Source organism: Sapajus apella, unplaced genomic scaffold (genome assembly GCF_009761245.1).
Source record: "Sapajus apella isolate SASKATOON/1434 unplaced genomic scaffold, GSC_monkey_1.0 scaffold81, whole genome shotgun sequence".
In the NCBI taxonomy this organism is placed as follows: domain Eukaryota; kingdom Metazoa; phylum Chordata; class Mammalia; order Primates; family Cebidae; genus Sapajus; species Sapajus apella.
Window position 1 is genome coordinate 2,610,417 of NW_022437021.1, and position 25,789 is coordinate 2,636,205.

The 25,789-nt window shown below is 32.6% G+C and overlaps 1 protein-coding gene across 2 annotated transcripts in view; it reads right to left on the minus strand.

Annotated features, from left to right (window-relative positions):
* Window positions 1–25,789, minus strand: part of CASD1 (CAS1 domain containing 1) — a 74,707-nt gene that overhangs the window by 30,059 nt on the left and 18,859 nt on the right. For both annotated transcript variants that reach the window (XM_032252940.1, XM_032252939.1), the window contains exons 6-16: window positions 20,861–20,905; window positions 20,318–20,441; window positions 18,614–18,828; window positions 16,271–16,693; window positions 15,126–15,215; window positions 9,172–9,291; window positions 8,039–8,195; window positions 6,526–6,605; window positions 4,046–4,147; window positions 2,263–2,403; window positions 1,291–1,368 (exon numbers count right to left, since the gene is read on the minus strand). In XM_032252940.1, the coding sequence (XP_032108831.1) occupies window positions 1,291–1,368; window positions 2,263–2,403; window positions 4,046–4,147; window positions 6,526–6,605; window positions 8,039–8,195; window positions 9,172–9,291; window positions 15,126–15,215; window positions 16,271–16,693; window positions 18,614–18,828; window positions 20,318–20,441; window positions 20,861–20,905 (1,575 nt within the window). The remainder of the gene's footprint in view (window positions 1–1,290; window positions 1,369–2,262; window positions 2,404–4,045; window positions 4,148–6,525; window positions 6,606–8,038; window positions 8,196–9,171; window positions 9,292–15,125; window positions 15,216–16,270; window positions 16,694–18,613; window positions 18,829–20,317; window positions 20,442–20,860; window positions 20,906–25,789) is intronic.

A 25,789-nucleotide genomic window follows, 5' to 3' on the forward strand; every position in this document is an offset into this window, starting at 1 on the left:
CTTTAGACATAAAACCGTTTAATGAGTTATTACAATTAAAGCATTGCATAAATTGTACAACACTAAAAACAATGTAGGCTCCATGAGAGTAGGAGCTGTATTTGATTTGGTAACCACTGCAACCCTTGGCATAATATCTAGTATGAACTTTTTGTTTGTTTGTTTGTTTGAGATGGTGTCTCGCTCTTGTTGCCTAGGCTGGAGTGCAATGACGCAATCTTGGCTCACTGCAGCCTCCACCTCCTAGTTCAAGTGATTCTCCTGTCTCAGCCTTCCAAGTAGCTGGGGTTACAGGCACCCGCCATCACATCTGGCTAATTTTTGTATTTTTAGTAGAGACAGGGTTTCACCATGTTGGCCAGTCTGGTCTTGAACTCCTGATCTCAGGTAAGCCACCAACCTTGGCCTCCCAAAGTGCTGGGATTATAGGTGTGAGCCACAACATGTGGCTATTTGTTAGTTAAATTTTTAAAATTGTTAGTTCTGGGTGGGGTGGGTAAAAAAATAAAAAAAACAAGAGACACACACACACAAAAAAAAAAACTAAAAAAAATTTTTAATTGTTAAATAAATGAATCAATGTTTACTGATCCATATCTATATTAGAATAGAGGGGACAGAAACCATATCTGTTTAACACAGATCCTCTTATATGCAGCATGACAGTCAACACATAGATAATTAACAACTGAGACTAAGTAAATCTGAATAGATGAAAAAGCAAACCTAAGAACAGGTATTAGCTTTTTTTTTTTTTTTTTGAGACTGAGTCTTAACTCTTGTCACCCAGACTGGAGTGCAATGGCACAATCTCAGCTCACTGCATCCTCTGACTCCTGGGTTCAAGTGATTTTCCTGCCTCAGCCTCCTGAGTAGCTGGGATTACAGGCACTAGCCACCATGCCCAGCTAATTTTTGTATTTTTAGTAGAGACAGGATTTTGCCATGTTGGCCAGGCTGGTCTTGAACTCCTGATCTTATGATCTGCCCACTTCAGCCTCCCAAAGTGCTGGGATTACAGGTGTGAGCCACTGTGCCAGGCTGGGAATTAACATTTTCTAAGGGCAGATTAAGTGAAAAATACTGAACCACATCATTTCCATGTATTTAATACAAGAACCCTTTGAAAGAGATTTTAATATCCTTATTACTACAGAGAAAGGAAGGGCTTAGAAAGATGAAGTAACTTCTCTACATTTTCTGGAGTTCAATCTCAAACCTCTCTGCCTCTAAAACTATTTTCTTACCAAGAATTAAGACATGAAAATTTATCTAAATCAAGATAAGTACCTGTACCACAGAAACAGATGGGTGGAGTTCATTGCACTCTGCTTTGTTTTTACAACTGCTAGCCCAGATGGAATAGGTCTAAAACAAAAAAATGTATGGAACAGTTCACAAAAACAAGTCTGGAAGAGGCGTAAGCCTCAGAATTTTTTTTTTTTTACAGTTTTTTTTTTTTTTTTTATATAACATTATACTTCATTATGCTACGTAAAAACTATTAGTAAAAACTGCCTGCAAATTTGCTCATCACTTGTTTTGGCATGTTCAACTGTCCAAACATAAGAAAGCACAGAGGGAGGTACACAAGTCTGTGCTTTTCTGGAAATAGTGATTAAAAGGCAGTGATGGCTCTCCATATAAAACACCTTATCTTATATTTTCTCTCAAATTTATTGTAACTTTTAAAATTCCCATTTCACTAACTTCTCAGTTATTCTTCATTTTTAACTTAGATATATATTCTCTTTAGAATTTATATACAGTTAGAAAAATAAGGAGATATACATCACTTCAAGCACTTAACATTACCTCAATTTGATCATTATGCATTGTATGCTTATATCAAAATATCACGTGTCCCATAAATATGAACTAATACAAACTCATAATAATTAAAAATAAACAATTTTTTTTAAATTATTGAAACTATTTTTATAGATAAAAACATGGTTTATCTTGGCAAACATTTTTCATGCATTTGAAATGAATGTGCATTCTGCTATTATTGCTTACCCTATTCTAACAGCTCAGGTCAAATTAATTGATAAGTGTCCTTAAGATATTCTATAACTTTTACTAAATTTGCCTAGCCATCCTATCAATTACTGGAAGAGAAGTATTAAAATTTCTAAATATTAAAAAGAAAAATAAGGAGAAAAATCACTGTTAAAGGTTTATTATTAAAAATAATTGATTATATATCCATATCCTAATATTCCATACCATTTAGGATTTTGGAAAGTTTTCAAAACTTACCAAGAAAGAAACTACTGAAATAAACAATAGAAAATTTGAAATTTTGTTTGAAAAAAGAGGTTCACCCTTTCCTTCAGAAAGTACTTGACGCTTCTGTAAAGCCAGATAAATGAAGGCAAACAGCATTCCATGGAAAACTACCTGAAAAGCAAAGAGAGAACATTTATTTTAAACAGTTACTTTTCAAAAAACAGAAAAAATATTTGGTTAGTGAGGAATATATGAATAAATTAGGTAGGTTAAAAGCTTAAAGTTTGAAGTGTCTATGAAGGACTTCAAGAGTGAAACTTCCAAGATATGAAATAAAGTCGATGATTGTTAGAAACCATCAGCAATAGACAAGCAAGCATCTCTTGATAACACTGGTTCATTCTGAGCAGTCTCAGCAGCAAGAGAAGTAATAAAGACAATTTAAAAATAGTAAGAAACTCTCCTATAGACATACGATAAAATTTAAATGCACCCAACAAAGATAAAACACATTTTATTTCAGTCCTTTCAGTCAAATAAAACCAAGAATAACACCACCAAGTCATACTTTTGAAAAAAAGTATATGTTCATAAAGTGAAAAAAATATGGTAGATCAGAAAGCACATGAGCTTTTTCTTTTCAAACAAAGACTTAATGTGAACTGTTATTGCAACAGGCTGAACGTTTGTGTCCACCCAAACTTCGTTAAGTTGAATCATGTTAATCCCCAGTGTGATAGTTTTGGAGGTAAAGCCTTTGGTTGGTCATTAGGGCTGAGCCTTCCTGAACGGGATTCATGCCCTTTAAAGAAAAAGACCCCAGAGAGCACCCTTGACCCTTGTAGCACGTGAGGACAGAGTGAGAAGACGAATGTCTATGAAATAGCAAGTAGGCTCTCACCAGACCAAATCTGCTGGTGTGATTTTATACTTCCCAGCTTCCAAAACTGTAAGAAATAAATTTTTGTTGTTTGTAAGCCACCCAATCTATGTAAATATTCTGGGACAGTCATATCATAGTATACTGCTCTAATGAGAACATTAAGAAATTAAAAATTCTTTGATGTGAGACTTTAGCAAAGATTTTAATTCAGATATGGTTTTGAAATGCAATATAGTACAATGGAAAAGTGCAAAAGTGTTGGAAATGAGGAAAGGCAAAGAATAAGCACTAAGAAAACATTTGTTGGAAAAAAGAGATGAGTCAAAAATGAAAGAACAAAAGGAAAGAATGAAGTAATAGCTATTTAGTATCTGTTTTCCAAATGCTGTGCTAGATGTACATTTTCTTGGCCAAATGAAAGTTCATAGACTAATACAAGATACTGCTCTTTCTTCTTTGCATATGTCCACCACAAAATCTATATTGCATAGTTTAGTCTCCTCTTAGAATAGTAATCTTGGGTTTTAAACTAGATTCTTAAAGCTTAGAAGCCTACTAGCATGTCTTCTTTCATTCTCTAATGTATATTTCATGACATCAACATCTAGGGCATATACTGAAACTCAATAAACATTGTGTTGAATGGCTGAAGCATATATACAATGGATCACCTATAAATCAAAATTATAAGTCAGACAGAGGCCCTGTTACAGATAACATTTTAAATACTATTTCCCAGCAGATATATATACACATGCACACTGTTTCACTGCTGTAAAAAAACAAAGGCAGGGGGTAGTAGACTGCTTTGATTTACTAAATAAATACCTTTCTTCATTCTAAAACTAAGTACAGATAGATGAAAAATTTCGAAATCATTTTCCAACAGTATAAATTGAAATTTCAAAATATCACAAAGTAAATACATACATAACGGTCTAACCTCCATCTGAACCACCATTCATATACATTCCCTTTTAGTTCGAAACACTTGGACAATGGCCAAAGAGAAAAGATCTTCTCAAATGCACCCTGAGAAAAGAAATCCAGAAAATAAATTAAGATGGTACAAGTCAATACTTGCTTTACAATTCTATTATAAATTGTAGTTTTCTAAAGTTTGGATTATATGAGAGTCATTCACAATGTTAAAATTCTGTTTTATTTCATTTGAAAACATCACTTCATTTGAAATATATTTCAAATGAAATTAATAAAATTAGAAAATAAATTTATCTTCCAAAAAAGATGACTTAAAACTTGGTAAACTTATTTTCAGTTTCACATGAAAGGCTACTGAGAGTGTAACATTTTTTTAAACCCCCAAAACAAAAAAATCTGGTAATTAGAAAATCATCCTATTTAGGGTTTTTAATCTCACAAACAAACGGTTAGTATTTACTAATCAAACAGAAAAATACACAATATTTCAGCCAATATGGTATCAATATCCCAAAGAATAACTATTAAAGTTAAAATACAGTTATCTTTCTCCAAATGTCCTTAATAATCTATAATTAACTATTTGAGTTAAAAGAGTACTCTGAATTAGCCACCTTACTCAATCAACTATACCCAAATGCCATTACCAGCCTTTGAAACAAAGTTTACAATCTTACTCTGGTAAAGTTAGTGAACAGTGCCCTCTTATTAATCTGACAGCTTGGAAAATCAGGGAATGAAGGGGCAGAAGTCTTGGGTACATTCCTGCACATTAATGAAGTCTTTCAAAGTAGAGAACAAAAGCCCTCAATTTTCAGAATAAAGAATCACAACAAACTCTATCAAGTAAAGCTCCATAATGAGACATAATGCTATGGCATAAAAAAAAATGTAACATCATGATTTCAAAAGAGGCTATTAAAAGCCAAAGAAAAAATGTGAAAATAATATTATATTTTAAATAATGCTGAATCTTTAGGTCAGAAGAACTTTACAGTATTATTTTAATAAAAGGCAACCGTCTCCATTTAACCACAGAATTTAAAATGTATATAGCACGTTAAAAATAGGCTATATCAAAATCTATGTCTCAGAAAATTAAGGATGATTTTTACCAAGAGTGGCAATATGACGCCTGAAGTACTTATAGATCATATATATGTGTGTGTGTGTATATATATATATATATTACATATACCTGTATCAATATGATTATAGATATACACTAGGTATATATCTCTTAGATAAAATAATCTTGTGGATCATACATATATAGCATATCTATGATTATATATGATGTATACATAATTTGAAATCTTATCTCTAATTAAAAATTTACTTATGTGATTAATAAATATTTATCAAGTACTATTTTGCGAAAGACAGTGGGTTTTTTGTTCTTGTGCAGTGGTCAACACTGACCCAAAGCTAGGGAAACATTCTTAATCCCTGGACTGAACCTCTAATCAGCTCTTCTTTCTTTCTGTCAGCAGTATCCACAGAGTGTTGGGAATTTTAACGAGTAACTGTCAAGATGTTGTTGCTGTAACCTGGCTATTTCTTTATACATCTGTCAGCTGTTTCCTTATTCATCTCCTATAAAAATTTGAGTGTCAGGCAGAAATAATATGCTTTAAAGACCTCTAAGTATAAAAACAAATATAAAAGTCTACAAAAAGAAAGAAGAAAACCCAAACAGCATAGGATTATACATACACACAAAATGCCTATAGGGCACTTCCTTCCACCTGACCTACACAGGTACAAAAACAGAGTGTTGGAGATGTGAGTTTACTGCAGAATATGACACAACTATAGGCATTCAAATTAAAATGTGTTGTTATAAATATCATGCTGCCCAATAATATGTCTGCCTGATGGGTTTAACCAGCAGGTAGCAGATTGCCACCCTGTTAAAATAACAGAAAATCTCAATCATCAGAATAAAAAAAAATACAAGGTTAGAGCTAAAAGAAAAAAAATGACCAAAAATTTTATTTAATTAAACATACCATACTATATATACATGAACCCCTTTGCTCTTAAGTTTATTTTACGAACGGCCAAAATTTTAGTCTACATAATTACGGAAAAATCAAGTAACACTTTGATGCAATGAATAATGCACAAACTAGCTGCAAATTCTGTCAAGAAAATTTTGATCTCCACTTACACTAGCGTCTTATAAGAAGCATTCAACATGTTTGATTGATCAAAGTCAAGTAAAATGGATCTTGAACAACTGCCACAGGAAGAGCTTTAAATTACTCTTACAACAAAAACAGTGGTAACAAAAGTATGTATTTCTCAAAAGAACTACACTGAGTAGTCAACTACAGAGTGACACTTTTATTACGGTCATTAAAAAAAGAAGGTAAAAAAAAGCCCTGACTCTTCTCACATGCTTTAATACACTTGAACTTTAAAATAAAATATTAAAAAATATAAACTGAAAAGATCATACAAACCTGAGAATATGCCAAAAAACATATGAATAACAGCAAAAAGCCTAGTTTCAACAGTAAGCCAAAATGCCAGAAACAATTTCCTAAGAGAGAAAATATTTAATTTACTAAAAAATAAATTTATAGTAGACAACATATTAAATACTCTCTATTTGATACACGTACATGCTGAATAGTTCTTAATATAAGTATGTTTACAAGATTACAAAAAATATATCTACTTAGTGTAAGTTACAAGTAGGAGGACAAAAAGAAAAACAAAGAATGTTTGCTAGGAATAAGGCTACAAAGTGTTAAGTGATACCCTGTACACCTGCTGTTCATCCATTAGAAATATATTTTAAAATACCTCCTGGATTCAATTATACTTATTCATTATTGAAAGTTACAACAAAATCTGGAACAAGATATGCAATATAATTTTAACAAACACTTTTGTTGAATATGACTTAGGTGATATTCCTTTAACATTAAAGTTCCAAGGATAAAGCTTAAACTCCCTAATGGACTAGAGTTTAAACATAAAATATATTTCAACATGTGCATATTTAAAATTATGTGTTGAAAGTTTATATATATCAATAGTTTATTTGATTAATATGCTGGGTTTGTACAGAGAAATTAAAACTATAGAGGCTGTCCAAAGACATTACTGGACTTTAATAGAGGCTAGACCTCAACTCATTCCTGAAAAATTATTTGATGTTATATTGGAAGCCAATGGAAAAATACTTTTGACATATACTATTTGGTTGAAAGGGTCAAGTTAAATACATTTTTAAAAACAAAAAATTATTTTTCCAAAAAAGGAAGCTTTTATTTTAATGATATGATCTTGAAAGAAAAAAAAAAAAGCATTAAGGTAAATGACTGTGGTCTCACTTTGAACATTATTAGTAACTAACCATGTGAAATTTGAAAATAACAACCTTTTGGGTATTTAGGTTCCTTATATATAAAACAGGTTGATAACTGCTTCAACGCTTGTCTAGAAAATATATTAGTGTTTTTAAATCGTGTTTGACATAAGAAGCCTTTTGCAAAGAAATATTTACTCAAAATCTCTCTCTCTCTCTCTTTCTCTCTCTCTCTCTATATATGGAGATATATATATAAAAAACAAAATCAAAGTAGAACTGCCAAGATTGAAGCAAGACATAGGCACCTGGAGCCCTATTTGACTTTCTCTTCTCTCTTTCAGTTCTCTGTACTCTGCCTCTGTACAAAAAGAAAGTTTAAAAACTGTAGCATTAGTTAATATGTAAAATGGTTGTGAAGAATTTAAATTTAAAAAAGGAAAAACATGTAATATAAACTATTATTCTGCACTGTTATATTACTTTACTTAGCTGTAACATTTTTAGACAGTTCAAGAACAGAATTTCAAAAGTTCGAAACTACGTATAAATTTAAACTGTCTACATCATTTGATAAAATAATATCCTTCAGCAACTAAAAAGAAATTTCACACACTGAAAAAACATATTTACTAATATTAGTAAGAAAGTACATTTACCGTTTGCTTTTTTTTGGATTATTTGTGGCCATAGTGCTAAAGTAATATATATGACCATGAACCATACAGTGACCAAGGGGACAAAGTAATAGAATTGATAAGGTCGATCCATTACTATACATAACACCACTACCAGGAAATTGAGACGAAATAAAACCTATTGAAAAAGAGAAGAAAATGGTTTTCATTCTAAGTAATGGTTTTAATTATAGGTATACACGAACAGCAAAGGTAGATTTTCTCTGACAGAGTATAAATGGTTAAGACTCAATAATGACTGTACAAGTATATATTACTAATCTTTAAAATTATATTTGTTCTGCAATCACTGTAAAGAGTTGAATATAAAATATATATGCATCATTACATTAACTAAATCCCAGCAAAGTACCAACCTGAGCTGTCCTCTGGCTATAACTGGCATCTTGCTAAATGAGAAAAAAGTCATCCGTCTTAGAACTATGGTTTAGAAGCATAGATTACATTATCATGCTTGATTTACCCCATATGGGGTTAAATTAAGAGTTGTCACAGATACAAAATAGTATTATTCAGAACTCAAAATTTAAAAGTGTCTTTGGGACTTTCATAACAGTCATTTCAGATATCAGTTTGATGTCATTCAAAAAACACAGAATTTGGGCAGATTTTTACCAGTGCTGTATCACTTACTATGTGACCTTGGGCAAATTATTTAAGCTCTCTGAGACTTATCTTACTTTCCTCAGCTGTAAATATAAAGATAACAACTCAAGGTTGTAATATGGGATAAATGAAATAATGTTTAGAAATTGCTTAGCATTAGATAGAAAATTAATATCCTCTTCTCAGAGAAAGAAAACAGCACGTTATAATAATTACAGGTAACTCTATTTCTACAAAACTAAAGTGAATCAGCAATGCTGTCTCCTGTGTACCAGTGCTTTTATTATATATTAAATTATATTTTCCTTCTTTCACTAATAATCTTGAATTACTACACATAGAACACAGACATAATACAACTTTACAGTGCTATTTCATAAATTCAAATTATTCATAGTCTTATAATGACTATATTTTTTTCTCAAGTTAATGGTTTCTCAAGAAAGCATGTTTAACTGAAAGAAAGGAAAACAACAAAGCATTCCTACCTGACATACTCTATGGATTCCAAAATCTCCTTTGATCCAAAAGTATGAGAAATGCCCATACCCTGTCTGAAATAAATATGCGGCAACCAGAACTCGAATGTGCATGTATACAGGCAAAAACTGTTGACAAAAATAAACAGGTAAAACATATGTTGGCATCAACTATATCTTGGATTATCATAACAAGTATATTTAACAAAGATAATAAATCATTATTAGCATTTGACATCTCCTCAATCAAAAAGTTTATTCTCAAAAGTTAGTCATTATAGTATGGATTACAAAAATGTAGAATTGGAATTGGAGAGATCTAGGTTCAAATTCTAGTTCTGCCACTTTCCAGCTATGTGACTTTGAGTTTTCTAATTTGTAAAATGAGACTATTCCTTCCTTCCTTAAAGGGTTCTTGTGAAGAATGAATGAGATAATAAATGTGAAGCACTTTGTACATTAACTTGCACCCAATTAAAATTCAATATATGATAACTATATTGTCATGCATCCTGAATGCAAGATGGGTTCACATTTTTATCCAGTATAAACCTAACTTAGGAATATTATTTCCCTCTCACTCTTATTTTATGAAACAATTTTGTTGTACACTCCTACATCACTGTCTTTGTTATGACCAAGTCCCTTAGGGTCATTTATTATGATATTTCAGAGCATCACATCATTACTTCTAAGTTGAATGAAATACATCACATTTGAATCCACATATGATAGGAGGCACTGAAAATGTTATTTACTAGTACTAATTCTCATAACCTTGGAACACTGTCATTCACCTTTCACCACCTGCTGGTCCTTTATGTGTATATTCACAATTTCCATAGCATAACTCGCACACTGCCTTTTTTTTTTTTTTTTTTTTTTTTTTGAGACACAGTCTCACTCTGTTGCCTAGGCTGGAGGGCAGTGGTGTGATCTTGGCTTACTGCAGTCTCCGCCTCCCCGATTTAAGCGATTCTCCTGCTTTAGCCTGTCAAGTAGCTGGGACTACAGGAGCCTGCCACCACAACTGGTTAATTTTTTGTATTTTTAGTAGAGATGGGGTTTTGCCATGTTGGCCAGGCTGGTCTCAAACTCCTTGCCTCAGGTGATCCACTAGCCTTGGCCTCCCAAAGTGCTGAGATTACAGGCTTGAGCCACCACACCTGGCCATATGCTTTTTAAAGTGATCTTTAAGGCCGTTGTGGTGGCTCATGGCTGCAATCCCAGAGCTTTGGTAGACGGATGCAAGTGGATCACCTAAGGTAAAGAGTTCAAGAACAGCCTGGCCAATATGGCAAAACCTCGCCTCTATTAAAAATACAAAAATTAGCTGGGCGTGGTGGCTTGCACCTGTAATCCCAGCTACTCGGGACGCTTAGGCAAGAGAGCCGCTTAAACCCAGGAGGGGGAGACTGCAGTGAGCCAAGCTCGTGCCACTGCACTATAGCCTGGGCGACAGAGTGAGACTCCATCACATACACACAAAAAATTAACAAAAATAAAGTGATATTTAAAAGGCTTGCTCAGTGACATGCAATCTCTGCAATTATAAGGTCATTCTTTTGGGGATAATTACCAGATCTATGTAAAATTTTTTGGCTCCTATTTTACAGATTCATCTGATCATCTCTGCAATTACCTAGCATTAACACTGCCTATGGTCATTTTAGGTTAGGGTACCTTTCCCACGTGATACTTTGTAGGACAAAATAAACTGATTGGGCAGACACATTAAATAGATTTTATAAGCCCTGAATATATGCATCTTTTACAAACATCCTTGAATTCATCTGTTTCTTTTTTGAGAGATTTTTTTTTGGGGGGGAGGAATGAACCTGAACTTAGATCATAAATTCTTCTACATAGCCTCCACTCTAACCAAACTTAGAGATTCTCTGTCTCCTAAACTGATACATCTTATGCTCCTTTGTCAAGTCTTTTATCTACCTGTTCTGTCTTGCCCTGGAATGTTCCTCCCCTAAATGCATTCTGCTTATCAAATCCTACTCTTCTTTAGAGTCTAGTTCAAAATTCCAATCTTTACTATCAGATGAATGTCATTTCTCCTTCCTGAGTTCCTACAACACCTACAATCTACGTATCAAACAAAGAGTTTTTATTTACTGTCCTTTAATATCAGCTCATTTTAAATTACTTTTATTAGATCAGAAATTTTCAGTGAGGGTGTAACATATTAGAATCAAAAGGATGGAGGGAGGAAATGTACTGAAATAACTTTGGAATTTAATCCAAATCTGTCGCCTTACCTCATTCTTCAATGTACTCTAAAATATCCCCTTCACGGATTGTCTAAGCATCTTTTAATAGCAGAAAACAAATTCCCAAGGCGATCCATTCTACCTTTAGATGGTCATTAACTGCTATAATGTACCTTTTCATGAAAAGTTGAAATCTAACTATATATAAAAGCTATCATGTTCAGCCCTCTAGAGCAGTGCTGTCCAATAGAAATAAAATGTGAGCCATAAGTAATTTTTTAATGAGGCTATCAGAGCATTTTAAAAGTTAAAAGAAACAGGTAAAATAAATTTCAATAAATATATTTTGTTTAACTCAATATATCCAAAATATTATTTCAACATATAAAATAATTTCTTTTTTATATGAAGTTTTTAGATTTAGTACTGATTTATCATAATTAATCATATTTAATATGGTATATATTTCACACTTTTGGTACCTCTGAATCCTGACTAGCTACAAAGTGCTCAATAGCCACATGCAACTAATGGGGTTACCACAGCAGACAGTCTAGCTCTAGAGTCTGTCAGAGCTAACTCACTCTTACATCTGATGGCTCTATAAATAATTTCAAAACAGATGTCAAACCTGGTTAACCATTCCTAACTACTTTACACACCCTCCATAAAACATGCGTTCAAGTTCCCTTAAAGACTGGGGCTGGGACTGCAAAGTTGGGTTGGTTATTACATTTAGATAGTAAACATAATTCATTTAAACCAAATTAAACACTGTAACAATTTTCCAAGTTCCTGCCAATGTTGGCCTATTGCAAATTTCATGTAATATTTATCCCAAAGTTTTATTTTAAGATATTTTAAACAAACAGAAAAGTTGTACTAGTACAATGAACACCTATATGCTGTATGATAAACCTTTTAAAAGTATGTTACAGACCACGTGACAGTGCTCCTAAACTATTTCACCACATATCTCATAGGAAAAAAGGATGGTTTCTTACATGACCACATTATCATTACCATACCCAAGAAATTTAATACAAATATAACAGTATTTACTGTATGATCCATATTCAAAATTCTCCAATTATTATTTTATTGTATTACTTACAACAAAATTCTACTATTAAAAATATGTTTGGAATTTCAACTTTACATTAGAGTTAATAGCTAGTTTGACTTCTGGTTCTCCTCTTTCTCTAGTCCCCATATATTCCCTCATGACCTCTCATTCAGGTCTTTCCATGGAAATTACCTACAAACTCTCCAAAGGCAAAAACAACAATGAAACACAAAATCATCTAGTGTATATACCAAACTTACTATTCTCTCTGTATTAAATTCACAACATTTAATCTATATTTCATATGTATTATACTTTAAAATAATGTTTATACTAACAATGAGAATCTGTCAGACCATAATGATTATGTTAATAATGCTCTAGAATTTTTGACACAGTTCTTATCTTTTAGCATAAAAATATAACACAACTAAAGTTTGACATTTTATTCACAATAAAAAATATTAAGTAATTAAAATAATCATGGCAGTTAAAAAGTTTTTAATATGAGTAATCGCTCAAAGCCAAGAATCAAATCCCCAAATATGTTATAACCTATGCTAAAAATGTTTTGCCTATGTAGATATAGCAAAAATTTTAACCACAACATTCTATATAAAAGAACAGGGATATGTTAATTAATCATTACTAATGATCTGTTAGTGAAAAGTATGTCCTTCCAGAACAGAAATTTTTTAAAATTGTAAATTAGAATATATTAGGATGTAGTATAAGAAGATATATTAGAATGTTAGGTTGGTAAATGATTATAATTGAATGCTAAATTGCCTTCATCCTTTTATGATCTAAATCCTTTCTGGAATCACTGAATTGAGGAACTTAGTCTGCTATTAATTATTTCTACCTGATTTTTTAAAACAGTAGTATCACCCTTTAATATGTCAGCAATTAATTATCTCTAAGTGGTATTTTATTAAAACAAATTCCCATTGCCCAGTCTTTATTTATACAGCAGAGATATTCTTAGGATTCAATTTTCATCTCTACTTGCTCCTTAGAGAATCTCTGGATTTATCCTACCAATTCTTAGCTGGGCTTATAAACTATGTCTTACTATCTCCATCTCTCCTTGCCTTGGATCCTTTATACTATTTTGGTTCTTTCATAATGACTCAAATTCACTAGCTTCCCTTTAGCTGCAGCATCGAAGGAATTTCACTGTTACCACAAATATACATATCATAGCCATATAATAGTAGTAAAATTTATATTTCATTTCTCTGCCTTCTATACTTCAAATAACTCATAAAATCATAAACAAGTTTTGAAAATAATAAAGAGACAATGAAGAAAGACATCCTTCAATTGTTATAGATAGCTGAAAAACACTAGTAATCCATCTTAATACAGCTATAAAATCTTCAATATACTCCTTTCTGGGCAACACTCCTCTCCTACTTCAATTTATCATTGATGTATGTACTGTTTACAGATGTGTGCTTTATATAAGCAAATAAAACAATAAAAAACAGTTCAATAGTTTCTGAATTATACATTTCTTAAAAATTTTTAAACATATTTTATGGAAAGTTTGCATCTTCACTATAAAAACTTGTGTGAAAAGTGGCTGTTAGGCTCAGCCACAAAAGCTTATTAACTGTAATGTAGCTGGGGTGTTACAACTCAGAACACACATTTTTTTTCTAGCCCTGTCGAATCCAAAGTGGCCAGAGATCATGATAATCCTGTCTCTTAAAACAGCTATGGAGAAAGAAAAAACTATTTTTTTCCAGGTACAAAAGACACTGGATGACCAAAGGAAGGGTCTTCCACAGCACAGAGGAGATAACAGTACTTAGCACTTAGGAAGTATGGCATATCCTATGTTATCTACAATAGCAGTCCACCTGTATTTGGATTATTTGAATACTGAGGCAAGAGAGTTCTGAGTTTTTTAAACTTTAAAAATGTAAAAATAGCTAGTCAAACTTCCTAAAAGACAGTGAAGGATATATAAACTATAATAATCAAATTTGATTTCTTCTGATAGTAACTTGCCTATTCTAAATGCTTTATAATTGTCACCTTCAAAGTTTCTTTGTTATTTTTGAGACACAGTCTGACTCTGTCACCCAGGCTGGAGTGCAGTGGTGCAATCTTAGCTCACCGCAACCTCCGCCCCCGTGGTTCAAGCATTTCTCTTGCCTCAGCCTCCCAAGTAGCTGGGATTACAGGCTTGCACTACCACACCTCGCTAATTTTTTTATTTCTAGTACAGACAGGGTTTCACCATGTTGGCCAGGCTGGTCTTGAGCTCCTTGACCTCAAGTAATCCCACCTCAGCCTCCCAAAGTGCTGGGATTACAGGTGTCTGCCACCACACCTGGCCTCTTCAAAGTTTCTTGATAACTTTTATTAGCTGTTCAACAAGATGGTATAAAATAATACCCTTAGATATCAGCTACTTCTAATGTTAAAAATTAAGGCCAAGTAAATACAAATAAATTACTGCCTTTTTTTTAATTACTTTGCTCTTAAAATTACATTTTTTCAAAGAGTTAGGAAAAGAATGGGAAGGCAGGAAGATTGAGTGGGAAATGAGAAGGATCTATAACTGGTAGAGAATATAAAACACAAAAAAGCTGGTGCCCTTAAAGAAACATTAAAATGACATTATTTCCTATACTTTCTGAACTTAAATTTGAAATACTTACTGTACTTGCTCCAGAAATGTGATAAATCAAAATCACAAGTTGCATCCAGCCTTTCCATTCATCTGTTTGTTCTCTATTTAATACTTTAGTCTGTGTAAAGGAACAAAAATCTGTTTTAAAATTCATCATGAAGAAATTATTTGAACAGTATACATTAAGTATATTAAAAGTTTTCTTACAGGATATAAAGCTAATGCTTCTGTCAAAAGAACCGTTATGGTGGTGAAAAACAGTTATAAACTGTCATTTTAATTCTTGCTAAAAGATAGAATAAAACTATTTTAAATACAATATGAATACAAAAAAAAACCATAAAGAGTTTTTTAATATTTAAGTGGACCCTCTTGGTTTTGTACTAAAATGACAATTATATTAAAATTAAATATACTAAAATTAAACTACAACAGATGTATTTATAAATCTAAAAATGGCATTCCATAATTTTTTCTATAATTTCAGTTAAAAGGATCTTATAATTCCCCTACACTTTATTGACAGAAAAAAGCTCCATTATGACAGTTTACTTTCCCTAGTATATTCTCACTGAAGATGAATAACTAATTAATAACCCTCATAGGAGAGGTATGTTTTACAATAGAATTCAGTAATTCAAATAAATCATGCCTTGTAAAGAAGTTACACAAATATTCTGAGCAATGAATGCAATTCCAAAATAGGAAAATCAGAATATTGTGAGTAGTAGTGGTCACATCATTAAGTTCTAATTGATATGTATATATGTCTGACTGATAAATATATAAATATATGTTTATGTGCATAGGCATTTGTTAATATATTATTTTACTTTATAAAAGATAATAGTATCTCATGCTTGAAGACCATTATAAAATCAGAATGAAAGTTCCATCAACAAGCAGGCAAAATAATATTAAGTCACGAAATCTTTTTCACAGGTCGTATTTCCCAGCTTTTCAACAATTTTCACGTGACTGACCTTTTTCCAAACTATTCCAAAAAAAGAACAGTTAAGAATTCACTAAGTGAAGTGTAACTACATTATTCCTTCTTCCTCATCCATATACATGTTTGTATATTCTGGCATGATAAACGATACTAGTTCTTTTATGCAGAGTTTGTAATAAGATAAGAAGGATAACATGAGTTAAAAAGAAAATGACTCTTACCTCTTTAGTATTTTCATTGTAAAATACTCCCAAAACCAAAATGTAGATAATTGGAATAAAGAAAGATGAATGTGTATAAAATTTGTTTTCCTTCATGAACAGATTTGCACGGTCACACATATAGAAATACGCCATAATCAGGCCAAGTTTGCAGAAAGACTGTAAAAGTATTTCTAATGAAGACACAGGGGTATTGATAATATTTTTCTTTTCCTCTCCACTTTCCAAATCAGTACATGGCTTATTCTTCCGATGAGCATTGCGATGAATTATGTAAAAAATTAAATATCCAGTAATAGATAAAGTGAAAAAACAAGCAGCTAGCTTCTGTATGAGAGTAAGAGGAGGCCGAGGTTGACAACAGGACCCATCTACAGGCTTCAAAATTTTATTGCAATACACATTCATAAGAATCATTGCACTCTGTGAACAAATCAAGTTATTTGGTTATTATCTTGTCAGTGATGTATTTCACATTAAGTTTTCTCCTGTGAATACTGCTGAGTTTTTAGCACTGAAACCAAAATGCTTTCATATCTTTTGCTACCATTTCCCAAATCATGCAAATTCCATCTGTAATAGCTAGTTCAGGATGTTTCAAACTTCTGGGGCTGTGAACCAAAATACAAAATACATTTTATAATGTGACCCAGGACAATACCTATCCTTACTACTTGGAATGCACTCTGAGATTGTTCTGTTCTATTCCTTTTTTTCCAACACCGATTTCATGGTTGTTATTATGGGTTGTGACCTTTGGTTAAAAAAATGCTGACAGACATCAAGGACCAAAGAATTTTAATCAGCAGACTTTCAAAACAGAAGATGCCAGAACACTTAAGATAAAGGCTACTGCTTAAATGTGAAAAAAACAACATAAAATAACTGTCACTAAAAAATTATTAGTTTTTAGCTAGCAATATTTGTAGTATGTCTTTCATTTGGATTATAGCTTATAGGCCATTTAGGATTCTACAGTTTTAAGATATCTAATGTTAAATATAACTTAGAACTTTCATCATGGTTTGATTATATAAAATCGTTTTGGGAAAGTTATCAAGAGTCTGTCTAGTTGAAGGTTCAGTCAAACTCTAGTTTTGTAAAAACTTCATAGTTTAGGCATCTGTGGAACTCCAGGTGATTACGTTATTTAAGCCTAAGCATTCAAAATAATCAAGTGTTTAGGAAATCTCATCCTTTTAGCCCTGACACTGCAGGTGGTTTTATGCCTGCACTCTTGCAGATATTAGTCTGCAAATTCCATTGTAAGGTTCTCAACTAGCTTTTAGGGGGTCCTTTTACATATATGGAGAACCATATGTATATGCAAATATACACATTATTCTGCAGGAGAAGAACAACCATTGTCTTTTATCAGATACTCAAAGGGCTTATGTAACTCTCACAAAGGTTAAGAACCACTGCTTTATAAGAGAAAAAACTTTAATTTGTTCCACTGTTTGTGAAAATTTATAGTTATGTAGTTTTCTTTCATATTTAACCTAAATCCCTTTCCATGGGTTAACCTGGATTTGTTCAGTATATACTTGTGTATTTAGAATAATGCTTAGGATAGAAGGGCTAGAAGGACTTTTTTTCTTTCTTTTTTTTTTTTTTTTTTTTTTTTTGAGACGGAGTCTCCCTCTGTCACCCAGGCTGGAGTGCAGTGGCAGGATCTTGGCTCACTGCAACCTCTGCCTCCCAGGTTCAAGCAATTCTCCTGCCTCAGCCTCCATAGTATCTGAGATTACAGGCATGTGCCACCACACTCAGCTAATTTTTGCATTTTTAGTGGAAATGGGGTTTCCCCATGTTGGCCAGGGTAGTCTCAAACTTCTGACCTCAGGTGATCTGCCTCGGCCTCCCAAAGTGCTGGGATTACAGGTGTGAACCACCACGCCCGGCCAGAAGAGCTATAGGGAAATAATAAAAATTATTTTATGTATTAAAAAATGTACTCTTCATTGAAGCTTAATCTTGTGAGCTTAAGGTTTAAGGTAAGGAGAACATAAAGGCAGTAGCTTTTAAATGTGAGTGTGCTGAGAACATATATGCTTATTAGGAAACAATGTATATAACAGTGATTAGCACTCAGTAAATGAAGTTTAACTTCCTCTCTTCCCTAACTTCTTTCTCTCTTAGAGTATAACAAAACTCTTAAGTATATATTCAGCTAGATGATAGAAACCAAAATTTATTTCTAGATGTATCTTTATACAGAATAACTAACTACAAGTTACTAACACTGCAATAAAATAAATTATAAACATGTTATAATGACTTATGGCTATAAGCAATTGATATTATATTCTCCATCTACTGACATATATAAAAATTTCTTACGGTTTCTCTGCTTGATTCAGGAAGATGTAAGCCATCCAAAGATTCCATGATGGTTTCTTGAGCAATTAATTTGGAAACACTGAACATCTTAACATTTGATTTAGAATTTCTGGTGCTACTATTCAAAATACTGACTGCAGCCTCATTGTAAGCATCTATCTTCTCATTAGTGATCATCTTCCTATTTTCACTTAATAGATCTTCATAAACAGGATCTGTATGTGAGACATATTTTTAAAAAACACATTTCAAAAATCCCTATTGGTAAAAATTGTGATCATGCAAGTTAGCTGTACCACATTCACATGTTGTTTTTAAAAGTACAGTTGATATCAGGTACCTAACAGTTCATTTTTACATAAAGCTTCCCAAAGCTTGCAATACATTTCCCATCGTATATTCAAGTTTGAGTCAAGCAATATCCCTCTCAAATTTAAAGAATTTTTGTCCCATCTCTATGTACACAGATTTGGGGAAATATTTTTATGCTCCAGCATGTCTTAAGAGTTTAACATTTTTGGATGCTGGGTTATACTGGGTAACAAGAAATCTAAAATGATTTATAGAAGATTGCTTAATTAAAAATAGCTGCCCATCTTTTTTTTTCTCTTGTAGCTGCTTAATTCTGTAAACTTTGTTCATATGATTAGAAAGTAATATTACTGAGGATCAAGGTCTGTCTATTCTTTTACCACTTACTATAAATAACTTTAATTTTTCCTCATTTTAGTATGAGAAAGGTTAGCAGTGAGTCTGTGAATAAAATGGGGGTTATGGAACACATCATCACTACCCCTTTTCTTATTCCTTTCATCTTGACATTCAACTTGGAAATATTAAGAATTTCTGACAAAAAACATGAATTGCTAAAATATCCAAGGAATTTCACATTGTGCTAGGCATTAAATAGTGGACATTTAATAAATTCCTAAAATGAGTTAAGCTAATGTCTACTAAGAATTTCATTACAAGCATAAACTAGATGGTGTAAATTTAAACATATTCTGTCAATTCAAAAGTATATTTTATTTATTTTTTTCAGAAATCCATTGCTTGCTAAAAAAAAGTATATTTATTTCTAATGACTTTAATATTATAAAGCAGGGTGAAGGATATTTACTTCTAATGACTTTAATATTATGAAACAGGGCAAAACCCCATCTCTACCAAACATACAAAAAAATTAGCTGGGTATGGTGGTGCACGCCTGTAGTCCCAGCTACTCGGGAGGCTGAGGTGGGAGGGTTGCTTGAGCCTGAAGGGCGGAGGTTGCAGTGAGCCAAGATTGTGCCACTGTACTCCAACCTGGGAAAGAGAGTGAGACCCTGTCTCAAAAAAAAAATTATGAAATAGATAATTTTTTTCTATATATTTCCCTATCACAATATACGTTTTGTAAGAAATAAAAAATCAGAGATATCACATCTCATTCGCCTTTAGGACTTATCTTTTTGTTATGCATTCTTATAGCCATTCTGATGAGGTTCCTTAGAGGATATATTTTTTATTTTTACTTATATTTATTAATTTGTTCCTTACATTTGAAAAACGAGAGAAAACAACTCAGGTGTACTCTAATCTTGCAAATCTTATTTCAAAATTAAGTCTCATAAAGGAGTAATTCTGTTCTTGAAACAGGAGATAACAAAAACCCATGCTTCAAACTATACACAAAATGACATTTTTTCATTACTCATTCCTTACCTTGTAAGACCCAATAAACATCACTAGTCTTTGCCAATTTTTCTAAAAGCGGTGCTATGGAGGTAATGTTCATTTTATACTGAGAAAGCCCTTCACTGCTACCATTGTGAATCTTGATGGACCACTAAAAAGAAGTACAAATTATGCATTAATTTAGTATTTATCACAATTAAAGTATATAATTTACCTATTGTAACAAGGGTTATTATTTTAGATATTTCCCATCCAATACTAGAATAAACTTCAGTCAAATTATTTAATGAAATATATGAAGGCAATTAGAAAAACCTGTTACAAATTATACTTTCTATGTATAACATTCAAGAAGAATACAATTTTAGATATAAAAAACACTGATATTTAACACTAAGTTTCCTAAGTTCATTCCAGTTTTTTTATTAAAATTCATCAATCTAATCATAATAGAAGTGGGAATTAAAAATGTAGGTACAATCAAGAATTCTGAACAGAAATTAACTTTTTCTTAGCATGTTCTTAAATGTGAAACAAAATAATTAAGTAAAAATACAGACAATAACTTACTGTGGCAGCTCCTGCTACAATCACGTGGGGTTTTGCAATGGAATCCTAAAGGAAGAAAAATCTTTATCATAGTATTATATCCAGTTCAGAGAATTAATACAAGTAACATCATTTAATTTTTTCCTTAAAATGTAAGTTCTTCCTTCTAAATGTATTAGAAGTTTCTAGAATTCCTTGTTATTATTATTGCTTATTATTGGTATAACAAGACAGATATCCAATGCCTAAAATCTTGTAAGGCTACATATTCATACAGGATGACAGAAATTTGGATATTAGTTAATTCTTTGGTGTTCTTAAAAAAAAAAAGCACCACTGAAATCTAACATGACCTAATATTGTTCTGAACTCTGAGTAAAATGCTTAGAGTAAAGCTCTAGTGTATTATGTCAGTCAATTAAAAGGTAATCATGGAAGCCTACAGGGTACATAATTTAAGCTTTAAATAAAATACAAAGTCAGTGCCAAAACAATCTTCTGGGAAAGCTAAATCCAATGCATATTTAATAAAATAAACTGGTAACTATTAAAGACCACACGTGGAAAAACACAAGTAGAAATCCCTAAAAATCTTCACCAAATACAAATTAGTTTCCCCCACTTACATATGTATTCAGTTTCCACTGTTTCAGTTACCCATGGTCAACTCAGGTCCAAAAATATTAAATAGAAACTTCCAAAAATAAATAATTTCTAATTTTTCAATTATGTGCCATTCTAAGTAACATCATAAAATCTCAGGCTATTCCACTCTGTCCCTCCTAGGATGTGAATCCTCTCTTTGTTCAAGGTATCATGCTGTATATGCCACCTGGCCATTAGTCACTTAGTAGCCACTCAGTTATCAGACCAACTGTCACAGCATCACAATCCTTGTGTTAAAGTAACCACTATTTTACTCAATAATGACCCCAAAGCTCAAAAATAGTGATGCTGAGATACTGTGATAATTGTTCTATTTTATTATTAGTCATTGCTGTTAATCTCTTACTGGGCCTAATTTATACATTAAACTTTATCATACATTTTTATGTATAGGAAAAAATATAGTACACATAGCGTTCGGTACCACCTATGGTTTCAGGCATATGCTGGGGTCTTGGAACATATTAACCATGGATAAAGGGGGACTACTGTATACTATTTATAATATATAGCAATAATATATTATAATACAATTATATATGTAGCTAACTATATATTATATATAGTATAACATGTATATAGTACTTAGGAACTTAGTACTTTCTCTTAAACTATGTCATTGTAATATAGATTCCTGCCACCCTGTGGGGTAAGCAAGATGATATTATACATCTCTTAGAAAACAACGATACAGACTCGGAATGGCTAACAGGATATTGCTGAGGTCTGCCAGGTAAGTGAGAATTTAAGTCTTCTGACTTTTGAATTCAGTACACTTATCACCACATCAAAGACCTGATATTGCAATCATATACAAAGAAACAATTAAAACAAAATTTAATAACAAAAAACTGACCCATGTACAAAAATGAGTTACTTTTTCATTATAAAGGTAATATACTCTTAGTGTAAAATACTATGAAAATAGAGAAAAATAACAAAATACACCCATTTTCTTTTAGATATATGACCATTTCCAGTCTAGTATGCTTCATTTTACATTCTTAAAGAATTTTTAGTGAAAAAAATTTTTTTGCCTCATCCCTAGGTAGCTTTCTCATTCCCAAAATTTCTGTTGGTTACCCCAAAACTTATATTCCTTAAACAGTCTCTCTTGTCCTTCTCAGCATAATGTTTAATTCTCAAACTTCATAGAGAAAATAAAATTCATCCGACATGTGTCCTCTTGCCTTCCTTTCTCCATTCTTACAACTTATCTGTACTACCCCAGCTATCTTCCTCTGACAAAAAAGTAAAGAAAATATGTCCCTGTTCTTCTCAATGGCTAATGCCTTCCTCTGTCTACATTCCCTCCCTTTTCACTTCTGGGGCTATAAACTATGAATTATGTTCTCCAGCTCTCATAGTATCAAACTTGTCCTCCTCCACTCTCTTTCCTTCCCTCAACCTAAAAGTGTTAAATTAAACTTATCCTGAAAAAGTTTTCCTTCAACCCTGTCTCACCTCATATCTGTAACCAACAGATTACTTGAAAGAGTATTCTGCCCTCACTATGTCAATTTCGTTCTCTCATTTATGCCTCAACTTATGTTTTGAATTTGGGCTTCACTATCCATTAAAACTGTTCTGAGAGCCCACTAATGAACTCTGGATTGCCAAATGCTGTAGCTTGATTCTACCTTAGCAAGTTTTGAAAGTGCCACTGGTGACTATCTACCTTATAAAATCCTTACCTCCACCGTATGTGATTTTACAGTCCTTCCACCCTTCCTCCCTTGCTTTTCTTCCTACTCCTTTTACTGCCACTTCTCAGAATCTCCTTGATAATTCCATTCTTCACAAGCTTTCTCCTCTTTAATCTCTAAATTCTCTGTCTATTCAATTTCTTCCATTCAAATAACTTAAATATCACCTCAATCCATACCAAGACTCCCCAAATCCATTCACATAGTTCAGCCTTAATGATTTCCAATCACTTACAGAAATATGTCTAAATTGCCAGTTTCTTTACAAGTTAGCCTAATTTCCTTCCACTCCTCCAATATATCACATCATTCACCTGTTTAAAACTTTCAATGGTTCTCCACTACCCTCAATACAATGTATTCAATTCAATGTACTGATTTTCAGAAAATACACCCTGAAGTGTTTAGAAGTAGTTAAAAAATGGACAAAATAAATCCACTCCCCCAATATGGGTTAGAATATCATTCATAATATAGTATCTGCTTCCTCAACTCTTATCAACTCCCTCCAAAATGAAGCACATAAAAAGAACAACCAAAACCAACACACATAAAGAAGCATTTTATATTTTAGCTCCAGCCACACTAAAACTGCTAGAGATTCCCTGCATAGGCTATACTCCATCTTCACTATCATTGCACATGTTGTTTCCTTTGCAGGGAAAAACCCCATTTCTCATTCCCCACACTCACCTTCAAGACCACTTTATCTGAAAACTAATTTTGAAAACCTGAAAAAATTACACTTAGGGCCTATCCTCTGTAATCCTGTTTGTTGTGCCCTATATGTTTCCTATTTTAGCAATTGCTTAAGTATCTATATGTGTAATTCATCTAGAAGCTCTTTGAGGGGAGAAACTCTATACTGTTAACCAGTGTATCAACAGTGTCCAGTTTAGTGCCTAGAATATGGAAATATCTGTGGAATACCTACTTAGAGTCCTCTCAATTCAACTTTGCTTTTATGCCTATAGGCTTCTATAAGACTATTCCAGTTAATAAGCGTATCTTGTTCCTGAGTCATAGTTCTCAAATATCATCTCTATAAAATTTTCTTAGATCATTAGCAATACTCTCACCACCTCCCATCCTAAGTGCCTCTATCCATGGTGCTTTCATAGTCCTTTGAGCTCAATTCTGTGTTAGCCTTTGCCGTTTTATGTTGTTTTTCATCAGTAAGTCACCATCTACGAGACTGCAAATTCCTTGAGGGCTGAGACTGAAGTTAATTCCCAGCCACATTCCTATTACTCAGCACAAAGCTGGCAATAGTACATAAACAATAAAAATGTGGGTCTCCAAATCCTCCGCTTCTAGCAGCTTACTACAGAAATAGTAAAAAATAAATACATACACACATGCTCCTTGAGTGAATGAAATCCATCAGCTAATCAACCTCAGGTGATTATGTGGTCATCTATCTAAATAAATTGAATATTTTCTTTTTCTCAACAACCATAATAAATTTTACAACAGAATCTAAGGCTCCAAAAACTAGCTTTAACAAATTTATGAGAATTGAAATTTTGGATATGTAATGTATCTCCAGGTTAGTAAATACTATAAAGGTTTTCTGTGATCTTGCAGGACTTACAAATTGTAATGTATTAATGTTCACTTAACTGTGAATTTCTAATACTTTAATAAATATATTTTCAGTCCAGCACAAATATGAAACATATGCTAAAATCATTTCAAATGTACACAGAACATTATTCTACACTTCTGGACATTTTAAAAACGTATCAATAAAAACAAAACATGGTGTACACCTCAATTTACCAGAAAACTGAATTCTAGAAGTTGTCTACATGTTTGTTTTTTGGAAACATTCGCTCAAAGAAACAAGATTAGAAATGCTAGCTAGGTTCCCATTGGATCCTACAACAGCCTATTTATTGTATGATGTGGTCGTGATACTAAACATTTACTGTGAAGGAAACAAAAAAATCCCAAACCAAAAAACTGTTGCACAGCAATTAATTAAGCAAAACAAGGTCAATAAAATTAAATATTATTTACCTGTCTCAAATACAAATGTCTCTGGGAAAGAATATAGGTTTAATTAAAGGACTGACGAAAAGTTGTATGGAAACTATTACAGGGATTGTAAAATGGACTTGTGAGAACTTAGAGGAGTTTTCTGAGGTTAATATCATGATTGCCTTTACATCTAATGTATCTCCAAACATGATGAGCTAAAGCATATTAGTCCTGTCTGCTGGGTCACAAATGTAATAATAAAAGGGAGAAAAGGCTATAAAAACAAACAAAAATTTCCTCAAGTATCTGGGCATGAGTTAGGAAAAAACAGAAAAATGCTCAAGAGCATACACATTGTGTTGGGAAGACTACCTGGGTTTGAATTAGCTGAACTACAGCAGTTAACAGAAGACTTTAAGTCTGAAAAGTGTGGTATAAGCATAACCTGCCTTATGGACAGAACGGTGGTAACGGGGCAGAGATGCTGGATGAACACATTCCCTTCTCTATGAAGTGCTAAAATCAGTCCAGCCCAGTTTAGTTTAGTTGCTATCAAGAAGGTAGGTATGAAATATCAGAGTAGGACACGGGAGAA